The sequence below is a fragment of the Stigmatopora argus genome, chromosome 22 (genome assembly GCF_051989625.1).
Source record: "Stigmatopora argus isolate UIUO_Sarg chromosome 22, RoL_Sarg_1.0, whole genome shotgun sequence".
Taxonomy (NCBI): domain Eukaryota; kingdom Metazoa; phylum Chordata; class Actinopteri; order Syngnathiformes; family Syngnathidae; genus Stigmatopora; species Stigmatopora argus.
The window spans coordinates 6,218,499-6,246,453 of record NC_135408.1 but is presented as its reverse complement, the minus strand read 5'-3'; the positions used below and the strand labels follow the sequence as shown (position 1 = coordinate 6,246,453).

The following is a 27,955-nucleotide window of genomic DNA, read 5'->3' as shown; positions in this document are numbered from 1 at the left end:
ATTTATAATTTATGTTCAATTATAGAACATTGCGACTAGGTGTAACGAATCACACATTTAAAAAAAAAACATTAAATACTAGAATATTTATTTCTTGATGTTGCGTCATCGTTGTGCGAATCGGCTGCTCCATTGGCTGGCAGAATTCCTCATTCGTCATTGTTAGGATATATGGGAGCACGTAAGCAACAAAACTGGGAACATGAGTGGCTTAATTGACATTCTATACAGCGGCTGAGCAGAAAATGAAGTGTAGTTCACTTGTCTCGCATTTTTTCCAAAATGGGCATTATCATGTCAAACTTGGGCCTCTTGGCAGGGTCCTCGTTCATGCAAAGTCTCATTAGCTTGCAGACGTGAGGCGAGATGCCTGGTGGGATGGTCGGTCGCAGGCCCTCCAGCGCCACCTGACAATAAGCCACATTGTTACCACATGTATTAAAGGGAAGCTTTTGTTTTCCTTTTCACAGCAAATGTGTTCACCTTCATGCCTATCTCCATGGGGGACAGATGGGAAAAGGGCACCTCCCTGGTGACCAGCTCCCACAGGAGCACGGCGAAGCTCCACATATCAGCCGATCTTCTGTTGATGTCCTCGGAGCGCTTCTGCAGTGCTGAAATGCCATGAGAACATCATGTAAGGTTTTGAATTTGTGTATTATTCTGGCAAAGAAAGGCAGTCATACCTTCTGGGGCCATGCAGGCCGGAGAGTACATGCGTCCATTGCACTGGAAGGAGAACTTTGTGTCCGCCATGCTTATCCTTGCAATCATGTCCTCGTCAATCTGCCAATTGTTAATAACATCGGAGTGGAATTTTAGGATAGGCCATTTATGGAAGGTGCATTTTATAGTGCAGAAAATATGGTAAATTACATTTTGTAGTGTCTAACCTTTCACTACTTTTACAACAATGATGATGTGGTGTCTTCAAATACATAGAAAAATACAACTATTTAAAGTACGATCATGACTCGAGCATTCTGGATCGCCTCACCATGATGTGTTTGCTGTTGAGGTACAGTCGCGGGACCATGGGTTCCAGCGTGTGTAGGAAGGTCATGGCGCTAGCCACGTCCGATGCGAACTTAATCGCTTGGCTTTGGTCCACCACCAGAGCTGACAACACAGAAAAGATCTGTGGTCTTTGACGTCTTTGATGCGTACTTTTATTCGTAAACTGCTAGAATGAGTTAACTCACTCGTGCCTTCATGGAGGAGGTTGTACAGAGATCCGTACGGCATGTAAGGCGTGATGATGATGGGGTGAGGGGCCGGGGGAGACTGACACGCCCCCAGAACAGGGAGGATGTTTGGGTGAGAGAAGATCCTGCACAAAAATACTAACAAATTAGCAACCTACCGTAGCATATATAGTCAATTTTATTATTGAAAATGCCTTTTGAGCATTGCAATTTTGGTGACTACTGTGAATTAAATGAGTTGTTTATTTTTATACAAATATTACCATGGAATAATTTACCGTAATTTGGGATGCTCCTCGCTAAAGTCTCTGCTCTTCCTGGTGCTCCACTCCCTCACCTGCAACACTTTCACCACCACGTCCTCACTCTGCCAGCGACCCTGCCAACTCTACACAACACAAATACACACTCACACACTCATACACAACAGTAACTCAGACATATGGCAGTGTGACACAAACCTCCCCTGAATGATTCTCATTGATTTTTGTAAGCAGTGAAAGTTCCTGGTAATCAATTCCAGCCTGCTTGTTGAGCGTGCCATTACCTGAAAGCAAAATATTTAAAAAAAGTTATTGAATTAATATTAACGAACGTGTGTATGTATACATTTTGAGCTGACTGACGTGGTTTGGTCCTCATGGTGCCCTTCCAGAAGGTTTCCTTGTAAGGAACTTTTGTCAAACTCTGGCCCAGTTTCTCGGCCTTCTCTGAATCAATGAAGTATGAAAGTCATGTCAATAATGGTACTAATATTTGTAAAGTCGGTGGTTGACATTGACGTCAATGTCAGCAATGAGTTCACGATTCTGCTGCGGACCTTGAAGCAGTTGCTTGAGGTGAGGCTTGGCCTTGTCGAGAGGCGTTTGTCCGTACCGGTTACACACACAGACCTGAGCGCCACTCAGCACCAGATCCTAAAGATTAAAACAAAAGATCAATCCAAATTTTCTTTTTCCGCCAAAATTGAATCTGAAAAATGATTATTAGATCGATCATTCCATGAGTGTGACTTATTACTTTCTATTTGGGAGTTATCAACACAAAGACACTTTGTTTACGTTCTACATTTAAATTTTTACACCCTTTATAGGGAAATGCTGTTTTTCTTTAGCAGGGAGCATGATCAGTGTATAAAGTGTAAAATTCATACTGCAAATGTTTCGTACCTGCGCTGCGGAGTCTTGCCCCCAGAAGCACGCGTAATGCAATGGTGTGTTTCCGTGTTCGTTGACCGTGTTGGGGTCGGCCTTGCACTGAATCAACTACACGCAACGTGATCATGAGGACATCACAGTGCACTTGTCACATTTAATTTATAACATGACAGTTGTGTACCTTAGCCACGATGTCCACGTGGCCGTGACTGGACGCTAAGTGCAAGGGGGTGTCGTCCCCGCGGTTCATAACATTCACGCGGGCGCCCCTCATGATGAGCATGTCCACTACACCACCGCGTCCCTCTCTGCACGCCCAATGCAGTGGGCTGAAGCCATGGTCATCCCTGGTGAGAGAAAGATGTGTACTATACAGCCCCTTTCACATTGTCATTTCAAGTGTTTTTTATTAAGGCCTGAAAAACAAAGACCACTTTTATGAATTGCTCTATGAAAAGGGAAATAGCCTTTAAAGTAGGGGTGCAGCTAGCTTTGTTTATTTCCACCACAAACACATGTTAAAGATTGATTCAGACGGATTTTAAATCAATACAAAAACCGGGCAATGTAAGATCGTGATATATCGCCAAATCGTTTTTAAAAATACCTTTACTTGAAAGGAATCGTAGTTGTCCATGCAAACTTTTTATTTTCAAGTGTCAAAAGAAAAGATGTTACTCTTTTTCCAATCTTTATTTAGACTGCACTGCATGGTTCTCCACACCACGGGTGGTCTAAATTCTACCGGATGCCTGGTCCGCTGATAAACAACGCTTGCAAGAGGAAAAGGGGAATAACTATCTTTTTAATGCACTGTGGCCAACTGCCAGCAGAAATATAATTTAAAGTCCTGTTTTAGTTTGCACACATCACATCGCCAGTCTGGCAATCCCAGAGTGACGTCACAGTGTAGTTTCCTGAGTTATAAAAATAATCTAGTAGCTGTTGTGGGGATAAAGGGAGGGAGGGGTGGTCATCGACCCCCCCATCAAGTGCATTCCAGTGATGGCAAACATGGGAAGAGTGAGAACTAGTCTCCGTGTTGACATGACACGCCCACACAGGATATGAGAGCTGTCAATATACATATATGGTCTGAATCGGGAAGCAACTTCCTTTCTGGGAATGCTGCCGTTTATTGAACAGGGGATTGAGACGCTGACGTCATTCAACGCGCCGATCCAAATGTCGTACTCGAATGAAAACTATTTTGATAGCGCACACTGTTTATCTATCTGTCCACTCACCCTAAATTGAGGTCATTTTCCGTGTTGTCCAACCACAGGCGCACGGCCACGGAGTTGCCTTCTCGACAAAGTGTGAAGATATCATTCATATTTCCAGTGGGTTACTCCGTTTGGAGTAAGATGTGCGACCTAAAAAACAATTCAAAACCTGATTGACATGAATCTAAAGTTGGAGAAAATACTGAAGTACTCAATACTGAAAATCACAAAGCAATGAATTAAACGATCCTACCGTTACTCCTTTGTTACCCCACCCGCTCTTTAAAAAACTTCTACCCCATAAGTGAGGAAGGACTGCGGGCTCGAGACATCGCCCCGCCCCGGTGGCCGAGGACGATATCCAGAGAGCGTCCAGCGGACGGAATAATCCGCAAAAACAGCGCACCGATGCCCTCCTGTGGACAAACAGTAGCGGTGCAACATTCCTGCTGTTGGGCCTACGTCACACACAATTTGCAAAAGTTTCCTAATAAGGAATTGAGCGGAGTCCTTTTGTTATGATAGTTCCTATTTGTTAAAATACATTTATTGTTTGTTCTGTTACATTCTTTCTGCAAAAATATCAAAAAACATGAAAATCATAGCTTAAGTATCAAACATTTAACTGCCCCAGTGCCATTGACAATGATAATGGTCCAATAATTAGTTTTTTATATTTCTGCTGTGAATTTCAATGAGTTTGTCTCACACACACACACACACACACAACACACACACCCACACACACAGACACACACACTCATGAGTCCAGGTTTGAGCAATGTTCTCCAATGTTTTCTCCTCATCAATCACAGCCCATCTTCACTTTGCGACACCGTTCCTCCTCCCACGGCCTGACTAGTATGCGGACTCGGCGTCCCCCTCCCAACCCTCCTCCTCATGGCGAGCAACCTCCTCTTGGCCTTGGCCCTCCTCTTGGTGGTCATCCAGCGCCTCCTCATTGCCCTGTACCTCCTCCCCCTCATGACGACCCAGCGCCTGCCGTGCTCTCTCCTCGCCCTGCTCCACCTTTCCGCCCAGGACCTCCTCACCGCGTCGTTCCATCGCCGCCGCGGCGCCTCGTTGGAGTCGTCCTCGTTGTCGCAGTCTCCCATCGCCTTAGTGTTGCCCTCACTTACCGCACACTCAATGTAACCATCTTCGACATCCATGTCCTCTTCCTCCTCCTCTCCCTCGTCCTCCTCCCCCGGTTCCTCCTCGGCCCTCTCCCTTTCCCTATTGCCCTCCTGAAGGTCATGTTCTTCCTCCTCGCTGTCATCCTCACTTTCACTCTCACTTTCGTCCTCACTCTCGTCGCTGTCCTCCTCCAATTCAGTCGCTCTGCCATTTTGTCTGCCCTCCTCCGACTGTTGGCCATTTAGCTCCTTCTCCTCCTGGTTGTCTCTTTCTTGCTTGTGGTCATCCTGAGCGTCGCTACCTCCTCCTTTAGGGTCTTCGTCTTTGCTACCGTCCTCCTGGTTGCTCTCCTTCTCCTGATGGCTATCCTCCACCGTGTCATTTATTTGTCCCCCCTCCTCCTGGTTCTCCTTCCGTTGGGAATCCGTTTGTTCCTCAACTTCTCGTTCATGCAGTTTTTCCTTGCGGTTGTCCATTTCTTCTCCTTTGTCACAACATTTTTCCACCTCTTTCTCGAGCTCTTTCCCATTACTGCTACTTTGCTTCTCTTTGTCACTGTAGCCCATTTTTTCCTCCTCTCCCTGGTCCTTCATCTTCTCTTCAACACTTTCTTTCTCCTCCTTCTCCTGGCTGCTTTTATTCTCCTCTTCATTGTTACCTTGGTACTCCACTTCCATCAAATCAACATCCTCTTTTTGGCCAGTCTGTCTCTCTTCCTCATTGTCGCTCCTGTTCCTTCCCTCCTTCTCCTCCTGCTCTTCTTCACGACCAGCCACATTCTCCTCTTCTTCTTGGTCCGTCTTTTTCTGCTCCTTCTCATTGTGGCCCATTTTTCGCTCCTTCTGGTCACATTCATGCTCCCAACACATTTTTCTCTTTTTCACCTGGACAATTCTCTTGATATCTTTGTTATTTTCTTCCTCCTTCTTCTGGCTGCTCTTGTTCTCCTTCTCCTGCTCTCCCACAATGATCTCCCTGTTCTTTTCCTCCTCTTTCTTCTCCTGCCCCACCAGTTTTGTTCTCATCTCTTCTCCTTTGTCAATCTTTCTCTCATCATGGTCATTGTAGTCCATTTTTTCCTCCTCTTCAAGGTCATGTTTTTCCGACGCCATCATTTGGTCGCGCTCAATCTCTGGAGACATTTCCCCCTCCTCCTTCTTCACTGCTTCATCAATTTCTCCATCCTCGTTCTCCTGGCTACTCTTCAGCTCATCATAGTTATTCTTCTCCTCCTCCTTCAAATTCACCTCCTCATTTGTTTTCTGCCCACCATTGAGCTTCTTGTTCTCTTTCTCATCTTCATCAATGTTCAGTTCCTCCCCCTGGTCAGCCATGTTCTCCTTCTCTTTATGGTTTTTCTTCTCCTTGTCACTGTAGCCATTTTTTCCTTCATCTTCCTCCATTACATCCATTTTTTTCCCACTTCCTTCCTCCTCCTGGTTGCTCTTATTCTCCTTTTCATCATCATTCTTTTTTTCCTCCTCGATCATCTCAGTGTTTTCTATGAGCTCCTTCTCATCAGACCTTGGATTTCTCCCCTCTTCTTCGTAACTACTCACTTTCTTCACATTTCCCCTCTCCTGGTCAGTCACGATTGCTCCTTCAACAGATTTTGTTTCCTCCTCCTTCAGCCAATCAGGTGTTTCCTCTCGCTCCGCCCGTTTGTGCGCCTCATCATCCCAACTCGGTTTCTCCTGCTGTTGATCAATCTTTTCCATATCTCCACCATCACTTTTGTCATCCTGCTTCATCATGGCAATTCCCTTTTCCTTATTCATCCTCTCCTCATTTTCATTACTTCCCCCCTTTTCCTCCCCATCCTCCACGACCTGTTTTATCTTCTCCTGCCCCTCCAGGTCCCCCTTCTCGCCGGGGTCTTTGTGTTTGTCCTCTTCATCATTGTCCACATGCTCCTTCTCCTTGTCAGCCTTCTCCTCCCCTTCTTCGTGACCGGTCCTTTCCTCCTCACTTCTCGGTTCGTTTACCTCCTCAAGGTCACATTCTTTCTCCTCCTCTTTACTGCTGATTTCCTTCTCCTGCTCCTCCTGGTCAGCCTTCTCGCCATGATCTTTTTCCTCCATCTCCTCCAACTCCTCCTCCTCCAACTCCTCCTCCTCCAACTCCTCCTCCTCCAACTCCTCCTCCTCCAACTCCTCCTCCTCCAACTCCTCCTCCTCCTCTACCTCCTCCTCCCCCCTCTTGTCAGCCTTTTCCTCCTCTTCTTCACAATCACTTTGTTCCTCTTCACTCCTCTGTTTGTTCATCTCCTCAAAGCCATACTTTTTCTCTTTCTCCTTCCAGCTTAATTCCTTCTCCAGCTCCTCCAGGTCCCCCTTCTCAGTGTGATCTTTGCTTTTGTCCTCAAGCCCCTCTTCTTGATTGGCGTTTTGCTCTTCCTTTTTACCATCATCCACCTTCTCCTCCTTGCCAGCCTTGTTCTCCCCTTCTTCATGATTGTTCATTTTCTCATTTTTCTGTTCATCCATCTCCTTCAGGTCACACATTTTCTCCCCATTCTCGTTACTGCTGATCTCCTGCTCCTTCTGGTCCCCCTTTTCGACGAGATCTTTGATTTTGTTGTCTTCAACCTCCCCCTGGTTGCTGTTTTTCTCCCCTTTACCATCAGCCACATTCTCCTCCTTGTCAGCTTCACTTCTTTCCTCATTTATCTGACTGTCCATCTCACGGAGGTCAGACTTTTTGTCTTCCTTCCCATGACTGCTCATTTCCTTCTCCTGCTCCTCCTGGTCCCCCTTTTCACCATAGTCTTTGATGTTGTCCTTTCCCCCTTCCTTCTCTTCACCATCATCCACATTCTCTTCTTTGTCAGCCCTTTCTTCCCCTTTTTCCCAATCACTCCTCTCCTCGTCTCTATGTTCGCTCATCTCCTCCAAGCCACACTTCTCCTCGTTACTCCTCATTTCCTCCTCCTGGTCCCCTTTCTCGCCCCAATCTTTGATCTTATTCCCGTTTTTCTCCTCTTCACCATCATCCACGTTCACCTCCTTGTCAGTCTTTTCCTCCCCCTTTTCATGATCACTGCTTTCCTCATTTCTTTGTTCCTTCATCTCCTCAAAGCTATTCTTCTCCCCCACCGCCTGGTTAAGCCTGAATTCTTTCTCCTGCTCACCCTTCTCGTCGCAATCTTTGATTTCATCCTCTTGCCCCTTCTCGTGGCTGTAGCTTTTCTCCTCCTCAACTTGGTCAACAGTGTTTTCAGGGCCCTCATCAACATCTTCCTCCTCTTCAGTATCTATCCTCTCCTGCTGTCCAACCATCTCCTCCTCCTGATTACGCTCATCCTTCCCACTCTCCCAATCACTCACATTCTCACCAGCTATTTTCTCATCATTATCACTTCTCTCCTCGTTCTGTGCAATATCACACTCTTTCTCCACGTCATCTCCTTTCTCCTTATCGTCAGTCTTTATTTGCTCGTCCTCCTGGTTCTTCTCGTCGCCTTCTAGACCAACCTCCTCCTTTGGCTCACTCATTTTCTCTTCCATCACAGGGTTGCCCTTTTTCTCCTCGTGAGAACAATCCCTATCCGTCTTCCGCTCCTCCTCCTGCTCCCCTTTCCCTCTTTGCTCCTCATGCTTATTCTTCTTGTCCTTGTCTTTTCTTCTGGTCTCCCCCTTCCCACGATCGCACACTCTTTTGTCCTCCATCCTTTCTTCCAATTCCTGCCGCTTCTTGCTTTCTTGATCACTACTCTCCTCCTGAACCACCTTCAGGTCACAGCTCTTCTCCTTCACCTCCTCATCCTGGTTTAAGGTGAGGGTTAGCGTGAGGGTTAGGGTAAGGGTTAACCCTCTCCCTAATTCCGTTGCCTTGCCTTTTCCGTCCTTTGCCCACTTGGCCCCCTTCTTCTCCTGATAGTTCTTCCTGTTTTGATGGCTACTCCCCCCCTTCTCCTTCTCAACAAGCTCAGGCTCTTTCTCCTTCATCACATCCTCAATTTGCTCCTTAGACTCAAGCTCAGGCTCTTTCTCCTTCATCACATCCTCAATTTGCTCCTCATACTCCTTCGTTACATAGTCAATTTGCTCCTTAGACTCATCAAGCTCGGGCTCTTTCTTCTTCATCACATCCTGAATTTGCTCCTCAGACTCCTTTGTTACATAGTCAATTTGCTCCTTAGCGTGACAGCCTATCTTATCTCCCTCTTTCTCTTCATTCTCCTCCTCTAAACAATCACCTTCTGCCGTCCATTTCTCCTCTTGACGATCACCCTCCTTATCCTTTTGCTTCTCTCCCTGCTCTCCCCCACTCCCCTCATAATCATTACTGCCTTTTGCTTTCATGCATTCATCCTCTGGGTCTTGGCCATTCATTTTCTCCTCATGAATATTTTCCTCATCATTATTTTTTTTTTCATCATCCAACTCTTTAAATTCATTCAGTTTCTCCCCCTCACCGCCTTCATAAAAACTTGCTTTCCTGACATGGTTATGGTCAATTATTTTCTCCTTCTCCCCCTGGTCACACACTTTCTCCTCCATCTCCTCAGTCTTCTCCTTTTCATTCCTTGTCTCCTCCTGGTCATTCAAGCTCTCCTGGTTTTCACAAGAGGTGGCTTCTAGCTTCTCGTCACAACTTTCATCCTCAGTGTGAAGGCCTCCTTCGTCTTCGAGATTTGCCCCATGTTCTTCCTCTTTGTCTTCAAATGTATTCTCCCCCTTCTGGTCAAACGCATCCTCTGCGTCTTCCCGAGCCCAGACGTTCTCTTCCGTTCTGAAATCAAGCTCCCCTCGGTCATTTTGCTCCAATTCCCCCTCCTCATATTTCCCAATTTTGATAATTTCCCGGTCAGTGCTCTTCTCCTCATTATAGGCACTTTCTTTCTCCTCCTTCACCAAATCAGACTCTTCCACTTTATCGTTCCTTTTCTCCGTATATTCCATGTAACTCATAATATCCTCCTCCTTGTGGCTCCCTATCAGTCCTCTTTCAAGATCACCTCCTTTTTCCTCCTCCTCCTCCCGATCAGCCATTTTCCCCTCCTGCTTCTCTTCTTGTCCAATGTCATTCTCCCTCTCAAATGGAAGCTCCTCCTGGCGACACATTGTGAGCTCCTCTCGCCTCGCTGAATTTTTCTCCTCATTATAAACAGTCCCTTTCTCCTCCATCCATTTATTTTCCTCCCGGCCATCCTTTTGCTCATCTTCCACTTGTTCCTCCACCGTTGTCGCCTTGGCCTCGGCTTTTCTCTGCAACCACTTGTCGTCCCGTCCGGCCATTCCTCGCGTTTTTGAGTCTCTGGGTGATTTATCGGAATGATTGGTAATTATTTTACGCTGCGCCTTGTCCGCACATGTCAGGTAGAACTCCAGCCAGCCGTCACGGATGCAAATCGCGTGATGTCGGCGTCCTCCCACCCGGTAAATCTCCCGAAAGCGTCGCGGTTGCAGATTGGACAGGCAGGAGCGTATTTGTAACTTAATTTTACTCTCCATTTGGCGTGACGGAGTCACGCCGTTGCCCCTCGTTCAGGAGAGTCCTTGGTCTTCTTTGACGCAATCAGGTCACCACATTGCGGTCTCATTCTAGTAAATTCTAGACTTGCCTACCTTTGTCGATGACAACTTTCCTGTCTCATAAGGGACGACAGGGCTATGATGTTTGGTGATGATCATTATGACATTTGGGGGGGCTGGAGGGGGGACAGCAGTTGTCGCTGTGGTCAGAAGACAAAAAAGTTTGTCATATGTTAGGAGTTTCGTGACCACACCTGAAAACCGATGGAAGATCCATACAAATGTCACATGAGGTAATTTCTTTTCTGTATTAAGGTTTCAAAATCGGCCACAGCGGACACAGAAGTATTTCTGCCATTCAACGTGATAGATGTTCTGCCCTTTTAAATTATGTGAGGCAGCCAGTGAAAAATAGGTTGAAAATGATTACCTTATTTTCTCGCATATACACATTATTTGTAACTAAAAAACTGAATCAAGGGTACGGTTTATATGCGCGCAAATTAGACTTGACATGCACCAAACTGCAAGGTGACAAGGACAAAATGCCATACCGCAAGACAATATGGCCGAAACGGTCATTTATTTCAAAATAGAGAAAAGATAAATATGATTGGGAGACTGACTGGCGACCAGTCTAGGGTGTAGTCTGCTTTTTGCCCGAAGACAGCTGGGTTAGGCTCCAGCAACCCCCGCAACCCTTTCGAGGATGGGCGGTATGGAAGATGAATGAATGAATTAAAAAATATATATATATATTTTTTGAATTTCCCCAGAAAAAAATCAACGATGTAGTGAAGCAGCGATAATCAAAGCGCAAAGTAGCAAGGTGTCTCTGTATTTGTAAAGCATCACATTCCCCACAACTTGAACACAAAAACAGTGTTTTGTGTTCATCAAGTTGCACAATGGCTACAAAAAAAAGCAATTGCAGTGACCGCTGACCTGCAATGTTTCCGTAGACGGTATTTTCGCGGTCTGCTTTCTCTCGTCGCTCGAGTCGATGGGAGTCTACAAAATGGGACCCCCTCCTCTCGCCATGGCCTTTTATCAACAAAGAAAAGTAACAATTGTCAGCTCTAATGTTCCTGTTGTTGAAGTAAAAACGAAATTGGACTATGCATTTGCCGTGTGAGTGTGTGGACAGCAGCAGCATTGCCTGTTAATAGAAAAAAAGCATTAGTTATTGGATGTCAGACTAACCTCAGTAATATTTCATCCCGTTACCTGAGCACAAAAATGGCCGCCTTAGGATGCAGGACACGAAGTTGACACACAATGACACGGACAAAGCCATCGCCAGGAGAGCCAGTGCAAACAGCATTTCCAGGAAATCTCAAAAAATGAAAGCATTTTAACTCATCGGCTGCCATTGACGGTAGTAAGCGTCCAATCCATTTGAACTGGGAGCGCTGACAGCGAATGAATGGAATCAAATCCCAATGAATCTAAATTAGTTTGTCACAAGTAGACGTCCAATCTATTTGAACTGGGAGGATTGACATTGAATGAAGATTCATCCGATAGCCCTCCTTTAAGTGGATTGGATGTCTAACGCTTTAATGTAGAGATTTCAAACTAGCGAAACTAAATCATTTGCATCAACTTCATGTTTTTTGTTGCTAAAATACAAATGTATGTAAAATGTCTGTCGTTTAAAACTATGAGAATATTTTGTTTTATTTCTTTTGAACTCAAAATAAATAGGACTACCCGATGCTGCAGTGGTTCTTTTGCCTGACCTTTGTCTGGGCAGTGTGTGGTCGATTCCTACCGAGTAGCGGTGTGATTGTGAGTGCAAATGCTTGTCTGCCTTTATGTCTGCCCTACTGGGAACCAGTCAATTGTGTAGACTGCCCTACTGGGAACCCGTCTATTGTGTAGTCTGCCTTTTGCCAGATTCAAGGTGACAGGAACAAGCAGCGTTGATAATAAATAATACATTTTTCCCCCTTTTTAAGTGAAAATTGTGAATAAACAAGAGGTAAATAGGAAAAAATACTGAATAAATACATATAAAAAATATTTATAGATACCCCACCTTGAAAAAAAAAAGAAAATGTCAACTTTTAGGTCAACAATTTCTCTAGACTGTTTGTTTACTGACATAATGATGATTCAATTGCTAATTAGTCAACTTTAATAATCATACTGTATATCGAAACAAATTAAAATATATTTCTCTCACCTTCGCTGCTATTCATTGTTGTCTGCATTTACGAACACAAGAAAACAGGAAAGGGTTTCAACCCGGTAGTTTGTTGCAGCACAAAACTGCATCACAGCCAATAAAACAGCCGTCACGGATGCAACTTTCCATTGATATGACTGACATTAACATTAAATGCCATCTCCTGTGCTGCATTTATTGTCGCCTTGCTAGCAGGGGAATGAAATGCATATTCTGTGTTTATGTATTAAGGTAAAGTATCAATTGGTCAATGATTTTTCCTGCCATGTTGTCAAAGTAAATGCAATTAAAATGGGTTTGACATTTGTTGTTGTCATTTACAGCATTCGTCATGAAATCGTACTTAAAAATGCAAAATCTTGTTTGATGGTGCCAATAGTTAGCTGGGATAGGCTCCGGCACCCCATGCAACCCTTGTAAAGGTTAAGCGGTCAGGAAAATGAATGAATGCAAAAACTGAAAATAAAAACAATTCTGAATACAAACATAATAAATGAGGGTAAAAAGTAAATAAATACATGATTAAAGTAAGGAAATATGTATTGGATTAAAAAGGCTACAAATGAAAAATAGCTGAAAATACAAAAATAAACATCTATGTAGTTATTTATTCTTTTTGTATTCATAGTCCTTTATTTAAATTTAATTTTGGCAGCTTTCTCAGTCCTTTCCTTTATACTAAACCTGTATGAATAATATTCCCACTATGCTACAACCACCAAGTGGCAGACTTGATACGTTTTAGTAATCGGTAGGGTCATGTGTTACAATGTTTATCCCCCATGATTAATATTGTTATGATATAATGAAGCTGTCTGTTCCCCGTTTTGAGTGAATGATGGCTCTGATGCAAGCCACAGAAACATTGCATAATAAATATATTTTTTTTAATTCATATTTACTGACTTTCAAGTTCTGTTGCAAGCAACATCAAACAGAAAAATAACTGGATTGGACTGAGTGCATCGAGGGGAAAGAGAAATAATGATCAGCATCATCTTTCTCACTTTTTTTTTTTAAGTGAGAAAAAAACAACATGTAAATTAGGGAACAAGTGACATTAAAATAGCAAGCTGAATGAACGTGTTTCTTTTTCAATGGCAGCCAAGGAGCTAATAAGGTGGAATATATTTATGAAGGTAGATTATTCTATCAGGAGTACATTTGTGGCAAAGGACCTCTTAAGCTCTGCTGCTTTTATTAATTAGTGTGGAAGGAAATGGAAAGCAGCCGTGGAGAAATAGGATGCCTTGCGGATTAATACAATTATTATTCAACAAGCGTCATCAACTGTAACTTGGTAAAAAGAATGCTCTATGAATGAATGACATTAACAGTTTATCCAGGGAGTAATTTCATGCCTAGTCTCATTACAAAGGAAAGCACTAGAAAATTTAATTAAATATGGTTTTATGGAACATTGACAGATTTTTTTTAAAAACTCATTGTTGCAAAAAGTTTCTTGTTCAGCTTTTGGGAAAAAGATGAAGTCATTGTTTAAATAAAAATGTAATCTTGTCAGAAAAGTCATTTTCAAAAAGTTTTTTCTACATAAATGTGTTCATTTTGGCGGAAAAAAAGTCAAAAGTTAAAGAATATAGTTTCAAACACATCCTTACAAGGGTGACGGGGGTGCTGGAGCATTATTCCAGCCCGCTATGGACATCTATTCATTCATTTTCCGTACCGCTTATCTTAACAAGGGTTGTAGGGGGTGCTGGAGCCCATCCCAGCCAAGCACGGGCAGCAGGCGGGGAACTGGCTGATGTGTTAACGCTCTTCCAGCATAAGAACTGGAACTATGTACATAATTTTTCAGGGTGAAGATGTCATAAAAATGTCCTACAATTTCTTCTACAAAAGATATCATGTTCCGAGAAAAAAGTGCAAGTCTCCATACTGGTCGTCGGGGATCTAATATGTATTGCGAGTGCTGAATCACACACGACGACGTCTGGCAATTATCACAAAGTCGACTCGCGTGCTTAAGGTTAGCACTAGCAGTTTGGCTCTTTTGCGCTTCGACAACATAAATATTCAATCGCTTCGATCTAATGGAGGAGCGTTTTGGACGGCCACGTCACTTTGGGCTTGTTGGTTTGATTAGCTACTGATGTGTCCTACTTTGTTTTTACCATGAACAATGGTTGCGCCTTTACGCAAAGGGGAAAAATGCCAATAATGAACTAATTTCCATTGATAGACATCCCGTTCATTACATAATGAACTATACATAATTATGAATAAAGTTGCTGTTGTGAAGCTCCAATAGCAGGTCAGCGGAATTCAAAATAAAATAACGGACTCACAAAAAAGGATATATGTTTTGGGGGATTTTGTAACTTGGATCTTGTTTTTGTAACGTGGAACATCCATTTGCAAATCAAAGCGTTTTGTAACCTGAAAATTTCATATTTAGAGGTATTTGTAAGTAGAGGTATTATTGTTTATCTGTCAAAGCCAAAGACGGCTATACTCTTCAAGACCAAATGGGTCATCATGTGTGGGTGAGTCGGCATGAAAAAAGGGGATGGACCTCATTGCAGGAAAACAAGGGTCAGGCAGGGTGCTGATAATTCAAAATTATGTTTAAAATGACCTAAATATAAAGTGCAAACCATAAACTAGAGAATCAAAAGGAAACAAATACAAGACTTGGAAGGGAAATGGAAGTACTCACATCAACTTGACATTGACGTAACCTGAAATGCACAAACAAAGGGGAATTAAATACACTTACATTGGTTAACAAGACATCGGGAGCAGGTGGATGAGGCAGCGGATAGGCGCAGTCACATAAAGGAATGAGACAACAGGTGAAAACAAATGAACAATCCACAGGGCAAGACGGACAAGGACAGATAGGAGGAAAAATAACAAAAAAATCATGAAAAAAATACAGCTACATCAGTCACTTCCATCATTTTCTGAATCACTTTATCCTCACTAGGGTCGTGGGGGGTGCTAGAGCCTATCCCAGCTGCCATCGGGCATGAGGCGGGGGACAACCTGAATTGGTGGCCAGCCAATCGTAGATCAAAAGGAGACAAACAACCCTATGACATAATTGTAATTTTATATAAATATCAATCTTAAACAATCAATAGTATTATCTTTCCATAGATTAACTTCTTACACATTGACTTGGACTAGGCTGCCATTGTCACCCAAACATTGGAATTAAATGTCTTATATTCAAAGGATCCTAAGACATGTTCCTCCAGTGCATTTTCTTCCCTTTCCTTGTTGTTTGCGGCGAGCGACAAACACAAAGCGAGTCGTTAATGTGGCGTACTTACATAACGACGGGCACATACACACTCAAGCGCATGGGAACAGCATCAAGACAGCGACGTCAAAGGAGATTACACACGTCGCAGATGATTCTTCTGCCCACATCGCGGCTCGCCTTACGTAACCTAAACAAAGCGGCATCTGTGGACGAGCAGCACGGGACTGTGGAAATGAGGAGCAACATCATGTTTGTCATGAATGTATTCATATTTTGCTGGAAAAAAAACATTGCAATCTGAATTCATTGACTGACATTGATAACGACAGGGGTCTAATACATTTGAAGTGGAAGGGTCGGCAGCCATTGAATGGATATAATATTGTTTGACGATATATCTCAGTACTAAAGTTGATGAAATGCTTTGATTTTAAAGAAATTGGATGGTGAAGCGACACCCTATAGAAATTATAGGGGGCCATATTTATTCAAAGCTATATTTTATTAGCTTGAGGCTTAAGCAGCTTGCTGGCCACTCTTGCGGAACTTAAATATTTTTTTTCTCAATAACAAAAGGCAAACCTTTCTCCATACCAAAATCACATAAATTTTTCCATGGAACAAAATAACACAGAAAAAAATTATGAAAATCTAAAAGAAAAAAAAAAAACATTAACATAGCTGTAGGACCTTGATTATTAGAATAGTGTGAAATGTACTAACAAAATATTAACCAAATTGTAATAAATAAAATGCTAGGATATGAGATATTCCTATCTAAAAAAAACATAATAATTTGAATATAATACCTTCAACTGAGTGGTTAGCGTGTCGGCCTCACAGTTTCAAGATCCTGGCTCAGCTGGGAAAGGCTCCGGCACCCCTCCGCGACCCTAGTGAGGATAAAGGGGTTCAGAATATGAATGAATGAACAATACCAATAACGGGTTGATAAAATAGCAATTCAAATAACTACATTTTTTTGAACTATTACGTATGTCGATCATATGGTCTGTGGAATACAAATAAAATTATATAATTATTTAACTTTTGCTCTTCCACAATACCCTCTATTTGATGATTTCCTAAATAAAAAAAAGGCGTGAGAACACAAGCGTATGTTCAAGAGCGCAATCCATCCTGCTTGCCAGACCCGTCGACGGCGGACCCCAGAGTTGAAAATGTGGTCTTTTCTTTTCGACAGTCCAAAGTGAGAGATTCTTTTAAAAAAAGGGATAAAAGTCTCCCGGTTGTAGACGTGAGGTTAAAGCAAAGTTACTGGGGAAAAGTCAATGCAGACCGACTCTTGGATCTTTTTGACATTGTCTTAAAGGAGAGTCGCTTTCTTATTTGTTCAAAGGCTTGGCATCGACCGTTCTCGTTATTGAGCGGTAGCCGGAACTGCCATGTCGAGCCTAATGAGATCCGGTGTTTTCGGAGAAGAAACTTTCACACGTTCAGGACAGGAGGACAACTTCATTAACTTATTAGTTGCCATCAATGGCGAATGAAAGTCCGCGTTTATGAGAATTTGCATAGCACTAGCAATAAACAACAATTTTGCTAGTGTATGTTTTTAAAAAAGGCAACAGGAGCAAAACTGAGTGTTTTTTTTTAAACATAATCTGTATTCAGGTTGTCCAAAAACTCAAAGGAAGGCTACCATTTAAAGATAAAAGCTGCCATTTGATAGCAAATGCAGAAGAAATTAACATAAAATTTACATTTTTTTCCCAACCATACAACACTATTTCACTCTGTTTCAAACTTGAGTTGACCCTCAAAACATCTCAAAAGGTCATAGCAAATACAAGTCAAGCATTTTGGTTTGAAGTGGCCATATTTTTTAACTTTAGATATAAACTTAAATCTGCTTTTTCCAAAATTGACATGACTTATTCCTTCATTCATCTGACAAGGGTCACAAGGGGTGCTGGAGCTAGCAGGGCACAAGGAGGGAGACAACCATTCACGCTCAGATTTACACCCATGGGCAATTTAGATTGCCCAACCAGCCTACCATGCATGTTTTTGGAATGTGGGAGAAAACCGGAGTACCCGGAGAAAACACGTGCAAGCCCAGGGAGAACCAGCAAATGCCACACACAGTGAGGAACTGACCTGAATACAAATCTATTTCTAATGAAGAAAAGGAAATCAGCCGTGTCAAAATAACACCTCTAGTTTTCTTGGACATATTTGGCTGCTAGTCAGATGCAGGCAAACATCCAGTTTGAAATGAAAGGATGCTTCGCTGTGCCAATGTGGTCTCAGCATTCATAAAATGTAATTGTCTTTTTCTAAGAAAAGGTAATATCAGGGTTGGAAATGCCTTGTTTAAAATTTAGCCACCATTTATTCTTATCCGGTAACAAAAAAAATGCATGTATATAATAAATAGATACTTGTACAAGCGACCACTACAACTAATCTCATCCATTCTTATTAAGTAAAGTCAGTAGTTTTATTAGATTCACTATACACTCAGCAACTTTAACAGCCCAGTCAATAAAGGAGCTTTCTCATTTTGTTTGCCTACAAAAAACACGACGTAAAAATAACTCTTCTAGGGGTACAAAAGGGCTCACAACAAAATACACTCCACTGTTCGGATGATTTTTCTTCGCGTTCCCTGGAAGCGAATAACGCAGCTGCTTATAAATCTCCATAATGAAGGCAACCTTCAGGCAAAAGATGATTTATAAGGAAATGAAAGCAGAAGTGGAGGTTATCAATAAATGTAAAGTATTTTCATTTCAACACATCCTTTTTTTCTATAAGATGCAAAATCAATAGTGCGCAACAAAAGCATCACCTTTTAATTCTTCTGCAGTTTCTACTATTTTTCAAAAGTGCTATTTTTTATACTCAGGTGGAAGGTGGACAATTTAGGTATGTGATTGAAGACAGGCTGTATTTTGCTTTGTATTATGTTTTAATCTACAATCATGATTATAGTGATACTACTAATAATAGTAATAGCAAGTGATTATGGACTACAGTAATAAATTGAGATACGAGCTTAATGCGTTCCGGGACCGAGCTCGTATGTCAATTCAGTCGCATCTCAAATCAACTTTTCCCATATACAATAACTAAATACAAATTAATCCGTTCTCACCCTCTGAAAAAAAACACCTAACATAGGACATTACAATGGAATAAGATGTTTTTAATTGTTCTAATTCACCACCTACTACTACTAGCCGCATCATATGCTCGTATGTCATATTTGTCTCGTATCTCAGGGCAAACATTTGCTCAGAATTTTTGTCGTACGTCAAATTTCTCGTATGTTGGAACACTCGTATGTCAAGGCATTACTGTACATTGTATTTTGCCCATTTGTGACATAGGGTGAATATTGAATATTGTCCTTGTAGGAAATCTGTTACGAGTATGTTTTAAAATGTTCAGCCACTATAGCCAGTTTGAGATAGCAATATTTAATTCTTCTGGCCATTTTAGCCTGTTTAAGTGTGTTTCCATTTTTTTTTTCCATTTGACTGCAACCAAGCAATTTTTGGGAGCCTCTGTTTGAAATATGTTCTCACCTTGACATGCTTACAGAAGCAGCAGTACTAATATGATTTATAATGTTTAATGACTTGTGCAAAATCAATGGCAGACGACATTTGCATGTACTTTATGACATTCGGGGAAGGTCCCCAATCCTAGTTTAGAGCAAGCGTTCTTCACTAAAACGACGCTCAGTTATTATTCTATAGTCATGCAAACACTATTAATTCATGGCAGAAGACATCCAATCTATTTTCATCTGAGGACAGCCACTCCCAGTGAAAATGGATCGGACATCCATGGCCGTCAATGGCCACACTCAAATCATAATGATTCAAAGCCAACCCCATTTCTGCAATTGAAGACATTTGCATGTGAAAATGCATTATTTTCATATCCACTCCAGCTAAGTCCCACACTTAAATTTAGTGCCAGTGGGGGAAAATATATATTTAAACTTATAAAATCAAATTCTGTAATGGTGACATGCCAAAAATGAAACGATTTAAGAGGTGCTGACATCAATTATTACCGTTTTTGATCGTCTCCATACACAATTTGTCATCGTGGTGTCTTTTATGCTTCATATTTGATATGCAGCACATCCCCTCCAGTCACATAATCTTTCTTTGAATTAGATGGCCGCAATAACTTCGCCTTCAAGCAAACTGAAATTACTGAGGAACATTTTAATAAAATGAATACATACACGCTATACGTACATTATTTATTAGGGATAGTTGTAGTTTCTCATCAGAACAGGAGATTTAGTCTCGAATGTGCAACAACAAATTTAAGAATTGTGATTGTGGTGAAATATATTGTCTCTTTGGCTGCCAATGACGCCAATTGATCTCCAATCCTTTGCAATGGGTTGACATCGAACACTATTAAACGGTTGATTAAATGATCTGGAATTGGTTAGGCATCTCTGTCATGAGTGGAGCCATAAAAAAAGTCACAAGGCTACCGTTTTGGTTTAAAGCTGCCAACTGTTGGGAAGTTTCCTGAGGAAAACAACTTTTGAAGCCAGTTTCACTTAATGATATTTCATTTGGTCGGTATCTCTAACATGATTAGGCCCTTCAGAAAGTTTGGAAAAAAACCACACTTCCAATAACAAAGGAAATCAGTCATTTTTGGTTTTAACCTGTGATTTCGGCTCATTCTGACCATCAATAACAAATTTGTGAACCTTTTTTTTTTTAAATTCTGACTAAATGTGGACTAATCATATTGGACAGATTGGCAACACAAAATTGCAAACCATTATATTATTTTTATTCATTCTCAGCTCATTGGCCGTTCACTGGTAGCCCCCACCCCAAAGTTGATTGCACATCTATTTCCCTCATTATCACTCATCATCATCATCAACAAAGCATGTCGTGATGCTAAAAATAAAAAAACACTTTATTTTTCAGAAAACCACAACTTTAGATCCTCTGAAACATTACAGTAATCCCTCGAATATCGCGGATAATGTAGACCAGACATGGCCATGATAATCGAAACACCACTAAGTAGGATCACCCTTATTATAACTCCATACTATAGTGCATGTTTTCGCGCCCATGTACTAAATTAAAAACAATTTTCTCCCCTGATCTGCTGCTTTCCCCAAATTTAGCCATATACCTGCCCTGACATTAAAAAAATATTTTATGCAACAATCTTGCCTTGCATATCATTTAAATGAATAGGAATCATTTTTCACTTAAAAGCAGCTCATAACCCCAATCCCCTAAAAACAGTCCTTGAATTTTCAGCACCACAAAAGCAAGTGAAATGACTTTTGTCGATGTACAAAATACTCCTCTCATCCCCCCCCAAAATCGTCACGCTGTGTAAAAATGATTGTGATCGGGTCCACGTTAGAAGCGCGTGGAGGTGCCGACACGAGAGGCCTAAAGAGTGGTTGCCTTTTCAAAAGTTCATCCATATTTCATGTGAAAGGGAGTCCTGGGACAAAAGACGGGCATATATTCATCTATTCACAGCACTAATTAATTCTTTTAAGGACATTGGTGGTGGTTCATGCATCAATTTGGCCAGTGTGAGCAAAATACACAGTCAGCTAAACTGTGCTTAGTTAACCTCAAATTAAAGCTACTGAGAAACTTTCAAACTCTCAGCTACTTTAAAAAAAAAAAATCAATTATCACATTGAACATTTTTTTCCAAGTTGGGTCAATCCTAGCAGTAGATCTTTCTGACTACTTACATACTCAAAATTATGCAATTTCACAGATTAAATTGAGAAAATTGGAATTAAAATTGCCCCATGCGTATTTTGTTCAAGGTTGCAGGTCCCATTTTGGTGGTACTGTAAATCAAGATTTTTTTCATAGTACCCAGGCAAGGTGGGCCAATCCTAGTAGTACACCTCCATGACCACTCACATACTCAAAATTATTTAATTTCACAGATGAAATTTAGAGAAAATTGGAATTGGGTTTGACCGCAGTCACATTACAGCAGGTTAATGGCAACAAATGTCCAATGCATTTTAACCAGGAAAGCTACTGATAAATGATCATGTTTTATTGCCATGGACTGCACATTATCATAAAGTGCTGTTTCATTTATTTAAAAAAAACAAAAACGAAACATAGCCCAACCTTTTCTTGGTTCATGTTATCATTTTATTATGAGTGTTTTGAATTACAAGTATGGCTATATTGCATGTTATATTTGAATTAAAATGGTAGGACATTGCCGGAATGTTAAAGACAGACATCAAATGGACATTTAAATTGGAATCCTGCAAATTTAAGTTTCCTAAATATATTATCCTATTTACACCAGTTGACAGAGCTACAAAGGCTTTTAACGTGTACCCAATCAAGTGTTCCAACAGAGGTAGTAATTAGAAATTAATCCACTGGTGCATCAATGTAAATCTACCTGGCATTTAACTTGTCATATTTGGAGTTACATAAAGCAGAGGAGGTCAATTTAATGATCGTTTGTCCTTTCTGTCAAACGAAATTCGGTCATATTGTTTGCGGATCAAATGAGCCAGCGGATTAAAATGGGTTCAACTAATACGCCGTTAATCTGCGCATAGATGCAATTAAAACGAGTGATATGAATTATCCCTCCGCTGGCGTCATCTGCTGGGTTTATGACCAATCTTTTTTGTCCCCCGCTCTTACAGTTCCCGATGGACAAGTGTGCTGTGACTCCTAGCTAATTATTAAGACACTGTTTGAAAATGGGATAAAAATATCATAATATATTCCCAAGCATAGTAAAATACCACTTTGGAAACATAAGTGGTCATTTTGGTGACAGTGCTCCATTAAGAATTGAAGGATTTAAAAGTTTAATATATACCGTATTTTGCGGATTATAGTATGTCGCAGGTTTCGCCGGAGGTGCGATTTAAGTGTGAAATTATTCACACATTATTATATCATTCCCCATATTATTTTCACACTGCACCGTCAGACATCGCTCTAAGCCTGGGTTGATACTTTCAACATTTTGGACTTTTTTGGCTATACCCACAGAATTACCTATTACTTATAAAAAAACAACTGAGAAGGTCTTAACAAAACACTGTCATTACATGTTTTTTCTTTTTCAAATCTATATTCAGCCTGTTTCTCTCTCGATTTTTATGAATATTTTATTTAAAATACCTTTCAAGAAGACACTGTTCTTTGTTTTGGATTTTATCAAATAGAATTCCCCCTAAAAATGTGATGTATAGTGTAACTTACTATATATTATATATGCGACTTATACTCAGGTGCGACTTTTTCTCTCTTTTCCTTTTGCTCTTTTAAAATGAAGGTTTTGCAAATTATTCAGAATGTTTGCGGCACCAGCAGAAATCTGTCAGCTACATATTTTTTCAACAATATAATAACGACTTAATACAAAACATGTCTATTTTTCAATCTACGTGCATAGTACCATAGATATGGATGACCGGCAAAAGTGGGTAACTTCCAAAAGTTTGGGTGGCTTTTGATTTCAGCATATCTTTTTGGAATGCGGCGGTTTGTGACGGGGATTACAAACCCAGAAGAGCCTTTGCTCCCGTCATACGTCCGAGCGCATCACATTCTGCGCGTCTCCCCACGGTCCGTGTTCTCACTCGGAGCATCCTCCGGGCATCCGGGTGCCGCACCTGTCGGAGAATTTGTGTCAGTGAACATCAGCCGCGAGCGCCGGCAGTCGAGCAGAACGCAAGCATCCCGCAGCAAACATTTACCCCCCCTCCACCTCCCACCAAAAAATGAATAAGAGAGGTTCAGAATGCAGATGAGAGGCTTTGCCAGAAATCTACAACAGAGGGCACTATAACCACCAATGACCTTCCTTCATATAGCCAATCACAAGCAGGAAGAAAAGGCGCAACAAAAAAACCCTTCAATGCACAAATTTTAACTTTTTCCTTAACCCTTACAGGGGTGCAGTCTGCTTTATGTGTGAAAATGATATTTGGGACCAAAGCTAAAATCACACATCTATTTACACATAAGTTTTCCATATTCACAGGCGTTATGGGAATATTTTGGGGGTTAGCAGTACATCGGCTAACATGAGTCGGGGTTCTACATGGAGGGATGAGGAGACAAAATGCCTTCTAGATATTCATTCATTCATTTTCTCTACCGCTTATCCTCACAAGGATGGCAGGGGTGCTGGAGACGATCCCAGCCAAGTATGGGCAGCAAGGGGACACCCTGAATTGGTTGCCAAATATTCGTAGGTCACAAGGAGATGGACAACGATGCACACGCACACTCATACCTAGGGGAAATATAGTGTTCAACCAGCCTATCATGCATGTTTTGGGGGATGTAGGAGGAAACAGGAGTACCCGGAGAAAACGGAATCGCTTTTCCACTGGGCCGCCATTTGTAGACGTTTGCACACAATCCATGTTGCATCAGTACCCACAGGTTAGAAAAATGTCTTGCAACCACTTTGGAATTGTGTAGGGTTTATTTCGTCAAATCCTGGGTTGCTTGCAATAATTGCAATGAGAAAAAAAACGCACTAAAAAGTCTAAAGAAAAAGAAAGCTAACTCTGGACTTTCCCAGTGTGAATATGCTTTTAATTACCTGTAATCACTATTTGCCAAAAGTAAGCTAAAGTAAACTTGGCAGTAAATAAATAACAAACATTAAACTATTTATACCCTGTAAAATGACAAATATACTACTCATGCGTTCAACTAGTATTTCATTTATCTGTATGCGGTATAATAATAATTCAATGGCAAATAAATACAAAAAAATGGAATTAAATGAAGTCAATAAGAAGAAAATACTCTTGATTTTCTGCAGCACGACAAATGGGTTTTCTCTAACTCACTTTATTTCCATGTGGCCCAAGTTCACAGACTGGATCTAAATCTTCATGCTCCAAAGCCTGAGTGCAATCAATAACAGCTCATTTACACAAGCACTTCATAAACTTCACCACGTGGCTTTAATAAGGAATCATTACTAATGCAGTAGTTGTGTCGAGGTGCTTATCATGAGCAACATTTCATTCTCGCTGCGCAGATTAAAAGAGTCTGAAGTAAACTCATGGACGTCCATGGCAGTCGATGAGTTACGTGACCCTGTTCATTTGCGTAAGCCAAAAGCATTTTTTTTTAATGGCGTGGCATGAATTCCCAAAGGAGAGCTTTAAAAACATTTCTAAAGTACAAGTCCATTGACAACCATGAAAAGTACACGCACACTTTAATTTATAAAATATTTTCACAACATTTTGGGCAAAAAAGAAACAAGAAAAAGCGCCCTGAGATGGCGAGAGAAGTGGCAATGAATGTCATCGAATAATAATAAGAACAAGACTGATTGTTCTCTTTAGATTAATTAAATGGCCCACCAAAAAATATAGAGGTGACTGCATGTGATGGAGGAGGACATCTCACTTAAAAAAAGGATTGCATAGTGTTAATGCCCAATTAAAAGCTGGTAGAATTCCGTATTTCCAAATGTGGATAAAATTTTGATAAAATGGGTTGATATGCATCTACATGAAATTGTTATCATGTAAAACTGACTTGTTAAATTTATTTATTTCTTAAAAAACATACACTGATTTTTCTTTTTAAAAACTGTTACCAATATTATTATAAAATGTCATTTCCTCATTCAATGAGATACATTTTTCAAGATATATGAAATGAAAATAATACTTTTTAAAGGCTCATGTAAAATAATTTCTTTAATTTATATCGGTTATTCACTTAAATTTCCAATTTAAAAAAAGAAAGCTAAACTTTTGCTTTTTAAAGCATCCCCATAATAAATGAAAAGTATGTCAATGTAAATCAATCAAATTAAATTCAAAGTAATTAAACGGAATTTCATTGTTGTTGGTTTTGTCGTTGTCATTCAATGGATATTGGAAAGAAACAAATTCCACAAAATAAATCAATTAAAAGACATCAATTTGAAAATGTTAAAAAGAAAGAACATTACATTTAACTGATTTATTTTCTGCCCATTGTTAAATTTTCCACATTGTTAAAGACTCAACCATTCAAGCAGCAATTCAAATGCAAAAACACTATGAGAAATCTATGAGATCTTACATTGAAAGGAACAAATGGAAGATGTCCTCAAGATGTTGACGACACATGCGGCAAGCCAGCAGCAATGTTTGTTCACATTTGGTCTGGGGGTGGGCAAACTATTCCACAAAAGGCCACAGTGGGTTTGGGCTTTCATTCCAACCCACCAAGAGGAGACCTTTTCAGCAAGCTGGTTGGTATCCTGGAAGTGCAATCAGTGGATTGCAGTCAGGTGCTTCTTGTTTTCTGCAGAATTGTCATTGGTCAAAGTGTCTGTGCTGGATGGGTTGGAACAAAAACCTGGACCGACAGCGGCCGTCGAGGACCGGTTTGGCCACCCCTGCATTTGTTGAACAATTCCGGATTTGGAATTGTCTTTTATCAAGTCTGACTACATTTTGGCTCAGTATACATCAGAACGCCGCCCTGTCGGTGATAGACGTCCTATTCATTTGGACTACTATAGTGATGAACTCATTTCAATTCACAGCAGAAGTATGAAAAAAGACTCCAGATTGGACATCTATCATTGTCAATGGCAACGGTTTTGTGACAATTCCTACTTCGTCCCGCGAGACCTTGATTATCCGTTTTATCCTGAAGCTGCATTCACGTGACATTTTTGAGGCAGTTCCGTCGGGAGTTCAGTCTTTGTCGTCCCCTCGATCTCTCAACGATTCGTTGTTATTGAGCGGCGGTGGCGGCGGTGGGGACTGCTTGCTACGCAGGCTGCGGCCGTCGGTGGCGGCCCGTGACGTCTCGGTGACGAAGAGACGCGTCACCCACACGGAGGTGACGATACGCTTGTACTCGTTTCGGAAGTTCCGGTTGAGCAGGCCGTAAATGACGGCGTTGAGACAGCTGTTGAAGTAGGCCATGAAGTAGCTGACCACGAAGAGCCACTCGGGAATGAGCGGGATCACACGGGAAGGCGCCACCGCTACCGCCAGCCCGATGAGGTTTAGCGGCGCCCAGCAGATGGCGAACAGCACGAACACCACAAACATGGTGATGAAGTTCCGCAGGTCGCTCGGGCGCAAGCGGGGGCTTTCTTCCGTCTTGACTTTGCGACGGACCTGCCGGTGCCGATCGGAAAAAGCAACAAATTACAAAATCGCTTAAAACTAAAACATGTGACCTCATAAAGAACGCATACCTGTCAATGGTTTTCCCGTATTTTATACGTTTTTTTGATCATTTCAAATTGTGTACGCCGTATAACAACTTTTGTACAGGAAAAAAATGTTTTAAAAAAGTATGCGTCAGTCACTTCTCCCCTTTTCACTATATCAATATAGCACGTCAGCAAGCAATGTACCCACACAGTCAAACTGTCAGCGTCATACAGCGACATCTACAGAATTGAGTGCATACAAAAGGCGCGCCGTCTGATTGGACACCCGTTCACTTTGCGGAAAATGTTAGACTTTGAAGTGTGAGTAAATTTGTGCCGCGTTGCATTTGTACGCTTTATTATCACTTAACAAGGGGAAGCAGCATAAAAAAATCCAATCTGCCAAATTATTTTTAAATATAATTTCCTATTTGTTTTTAATGGGCCCTGATGAATTGAGTGTGTTTTAAGAGATAATAAAAATAAGACAAGCATGAAACGAGGCAAAGACCCACAGTATATACAAAATATAATCCCTGCTTTACAACCTAGGCTATGACCCTATCTCTTTGGATGCCCTTTTAACCCATTTGTAGAGTAATTTTCAAAAATATTGTCATGCTCTCGCCTTCCAGTATAACAGAGCTGTGCGGGATGGTTGAACAGATTCTTACGACAACGGGATTATTTGTTAGTCACAAACTAATCAGATGGTTCTCGTATGGCATTGTGCTCCTTTCTATCTCCGGCACAGGCAGCCTTTTAGCGTGCCCGGGCAGCGAGCCATGAAAATCTTGGAATGATGAAAAAAAACGAATAACTCTTGCATTGCAAATGCTAGTCACATATCGAGGCTGCATTAAATATCTAAAAACGTCAAGGAAAAATCAAAACAAATCACGAATGGAGTGCCACAGGCATTTAAACCCCACTTCATTATAATATATGAGAGTAGGTGTTATATACGACACCCTAGTCTATGCCATAGGCTTGACTATGCAACTACGAATATAGTAGGAACAACTCTCTTCTTTGTTGGCTAAATATGAATGGGAAAAGAGTAGGTAAAAGTTCTTGACTTTTATTTAGTAATGGCCTTCCATTATCTTAAATACTTCTTTTCCACACCGCTTATACTCACAAGTG

The 27,955-nt window shown here is 41.2% G+C and overlaps 3 protein-coding genes across 5 annotated transcripts in view; all 3 read right to left on the bottom strand.

Annotated features, from left to right (window-relative positions):
* Positions 1-69: 69 nt before the first annotated feature.
* On the bottom strand, positions 70-25,838 carry LOC144067866 (scaffold protein ILK-like). Of its 3 annotated transcripts, XM_077591906.1 has the most exons (21): positions 25,717-25,838; positions 24,480-24,536; positions 23,177-23,285; positions 16,435-16,518; positions 15,693-15,849; positions 15,074-15,095; positions 11,430-11,537; positions 11,148-11,361; positions 3,842-4,004; positions 3,610-3,738; positions 2,544-2,709; positions 2,375-2,470; positions 2,026-2,122; positions 1,832-1,915; positions 1,667-1,752; positions 1,484-1,593; positions 1,203-1,330; positions 998-1,119; positions 687-786; positions 484-614; positions 70-407 (listed from the first exon to the last, which is right to left on the bottom strand). In XM_077591906.1, the coding sequence occupies exons 10-21, from the start codon at positions 3,696-3,698 to the stop codon at positions 258-260; spliced, it is 1,359 nt and encodes a 452-aa protein (XP_077448032.1). In that variant the 5' UTR covers positions 3,699-3,738; positions 3,842-4,004; positions 11,148-11,361; positions 11,430-11,537; positions 15,074-15,095; positions 15,693-15,849; positions 16,435-16,518; positions 23,177-23,285; positions 24,480-24,536; positions 25,717-25,838; the 3' UTR covers positions 70-257. The 3 variants fall into 3 exon arrangements, with proteins under 3 accessions (XP_077448032.1, XP_077448031.1, XP_077448033.1); XM_077591905.1 differs by lacking the exon at positions 24,480-24,536 and having other exon boundaries at positions 25,717-25,756; XM_077591907.1 differs by lacking the exons at positions 3,842-4,004; positions 24,480-24,536; positions 25,717-25,838.
* LOC144068487 (uncharacterized) lies at positions 3,972-10,181 on the bottom strand. The gene is made up of 2 exons (XM_077593058.1): positions 6,852-10,181; positions 3,972-6,806 (listed from the first exon to the last, which is right to left on the bottom strand). The coding sequence occupies exons 1-2, from the start codon at positions 10,179-10,181 to the stop codon at positions 4,398-4,400; spliced, it is 5,739 nt and encodes a 1,912-aa protein (XP_077449184.1). The 3' UTR covers positions 3,972-4,397.
* mtnr1bb (melatonin receptor 1Bb) overlaps positions 24,461-27,955 on the bottom strand; it is a 30,611-nt gene continuing 27,116 nt past the window's right edge. Inside the window, exon 4 of the mRNA XM_077591908.1 lies at positions 24,461-26,771. Coding sequence (XP_077448034.1) covers positions 26,340-26,771 — 432 coding nt within the window. The 3' untranslated portion in view covers positions 24,461-26,339. The remainder of the gene's footprint in view (positions 26,772-27,955) is intronic.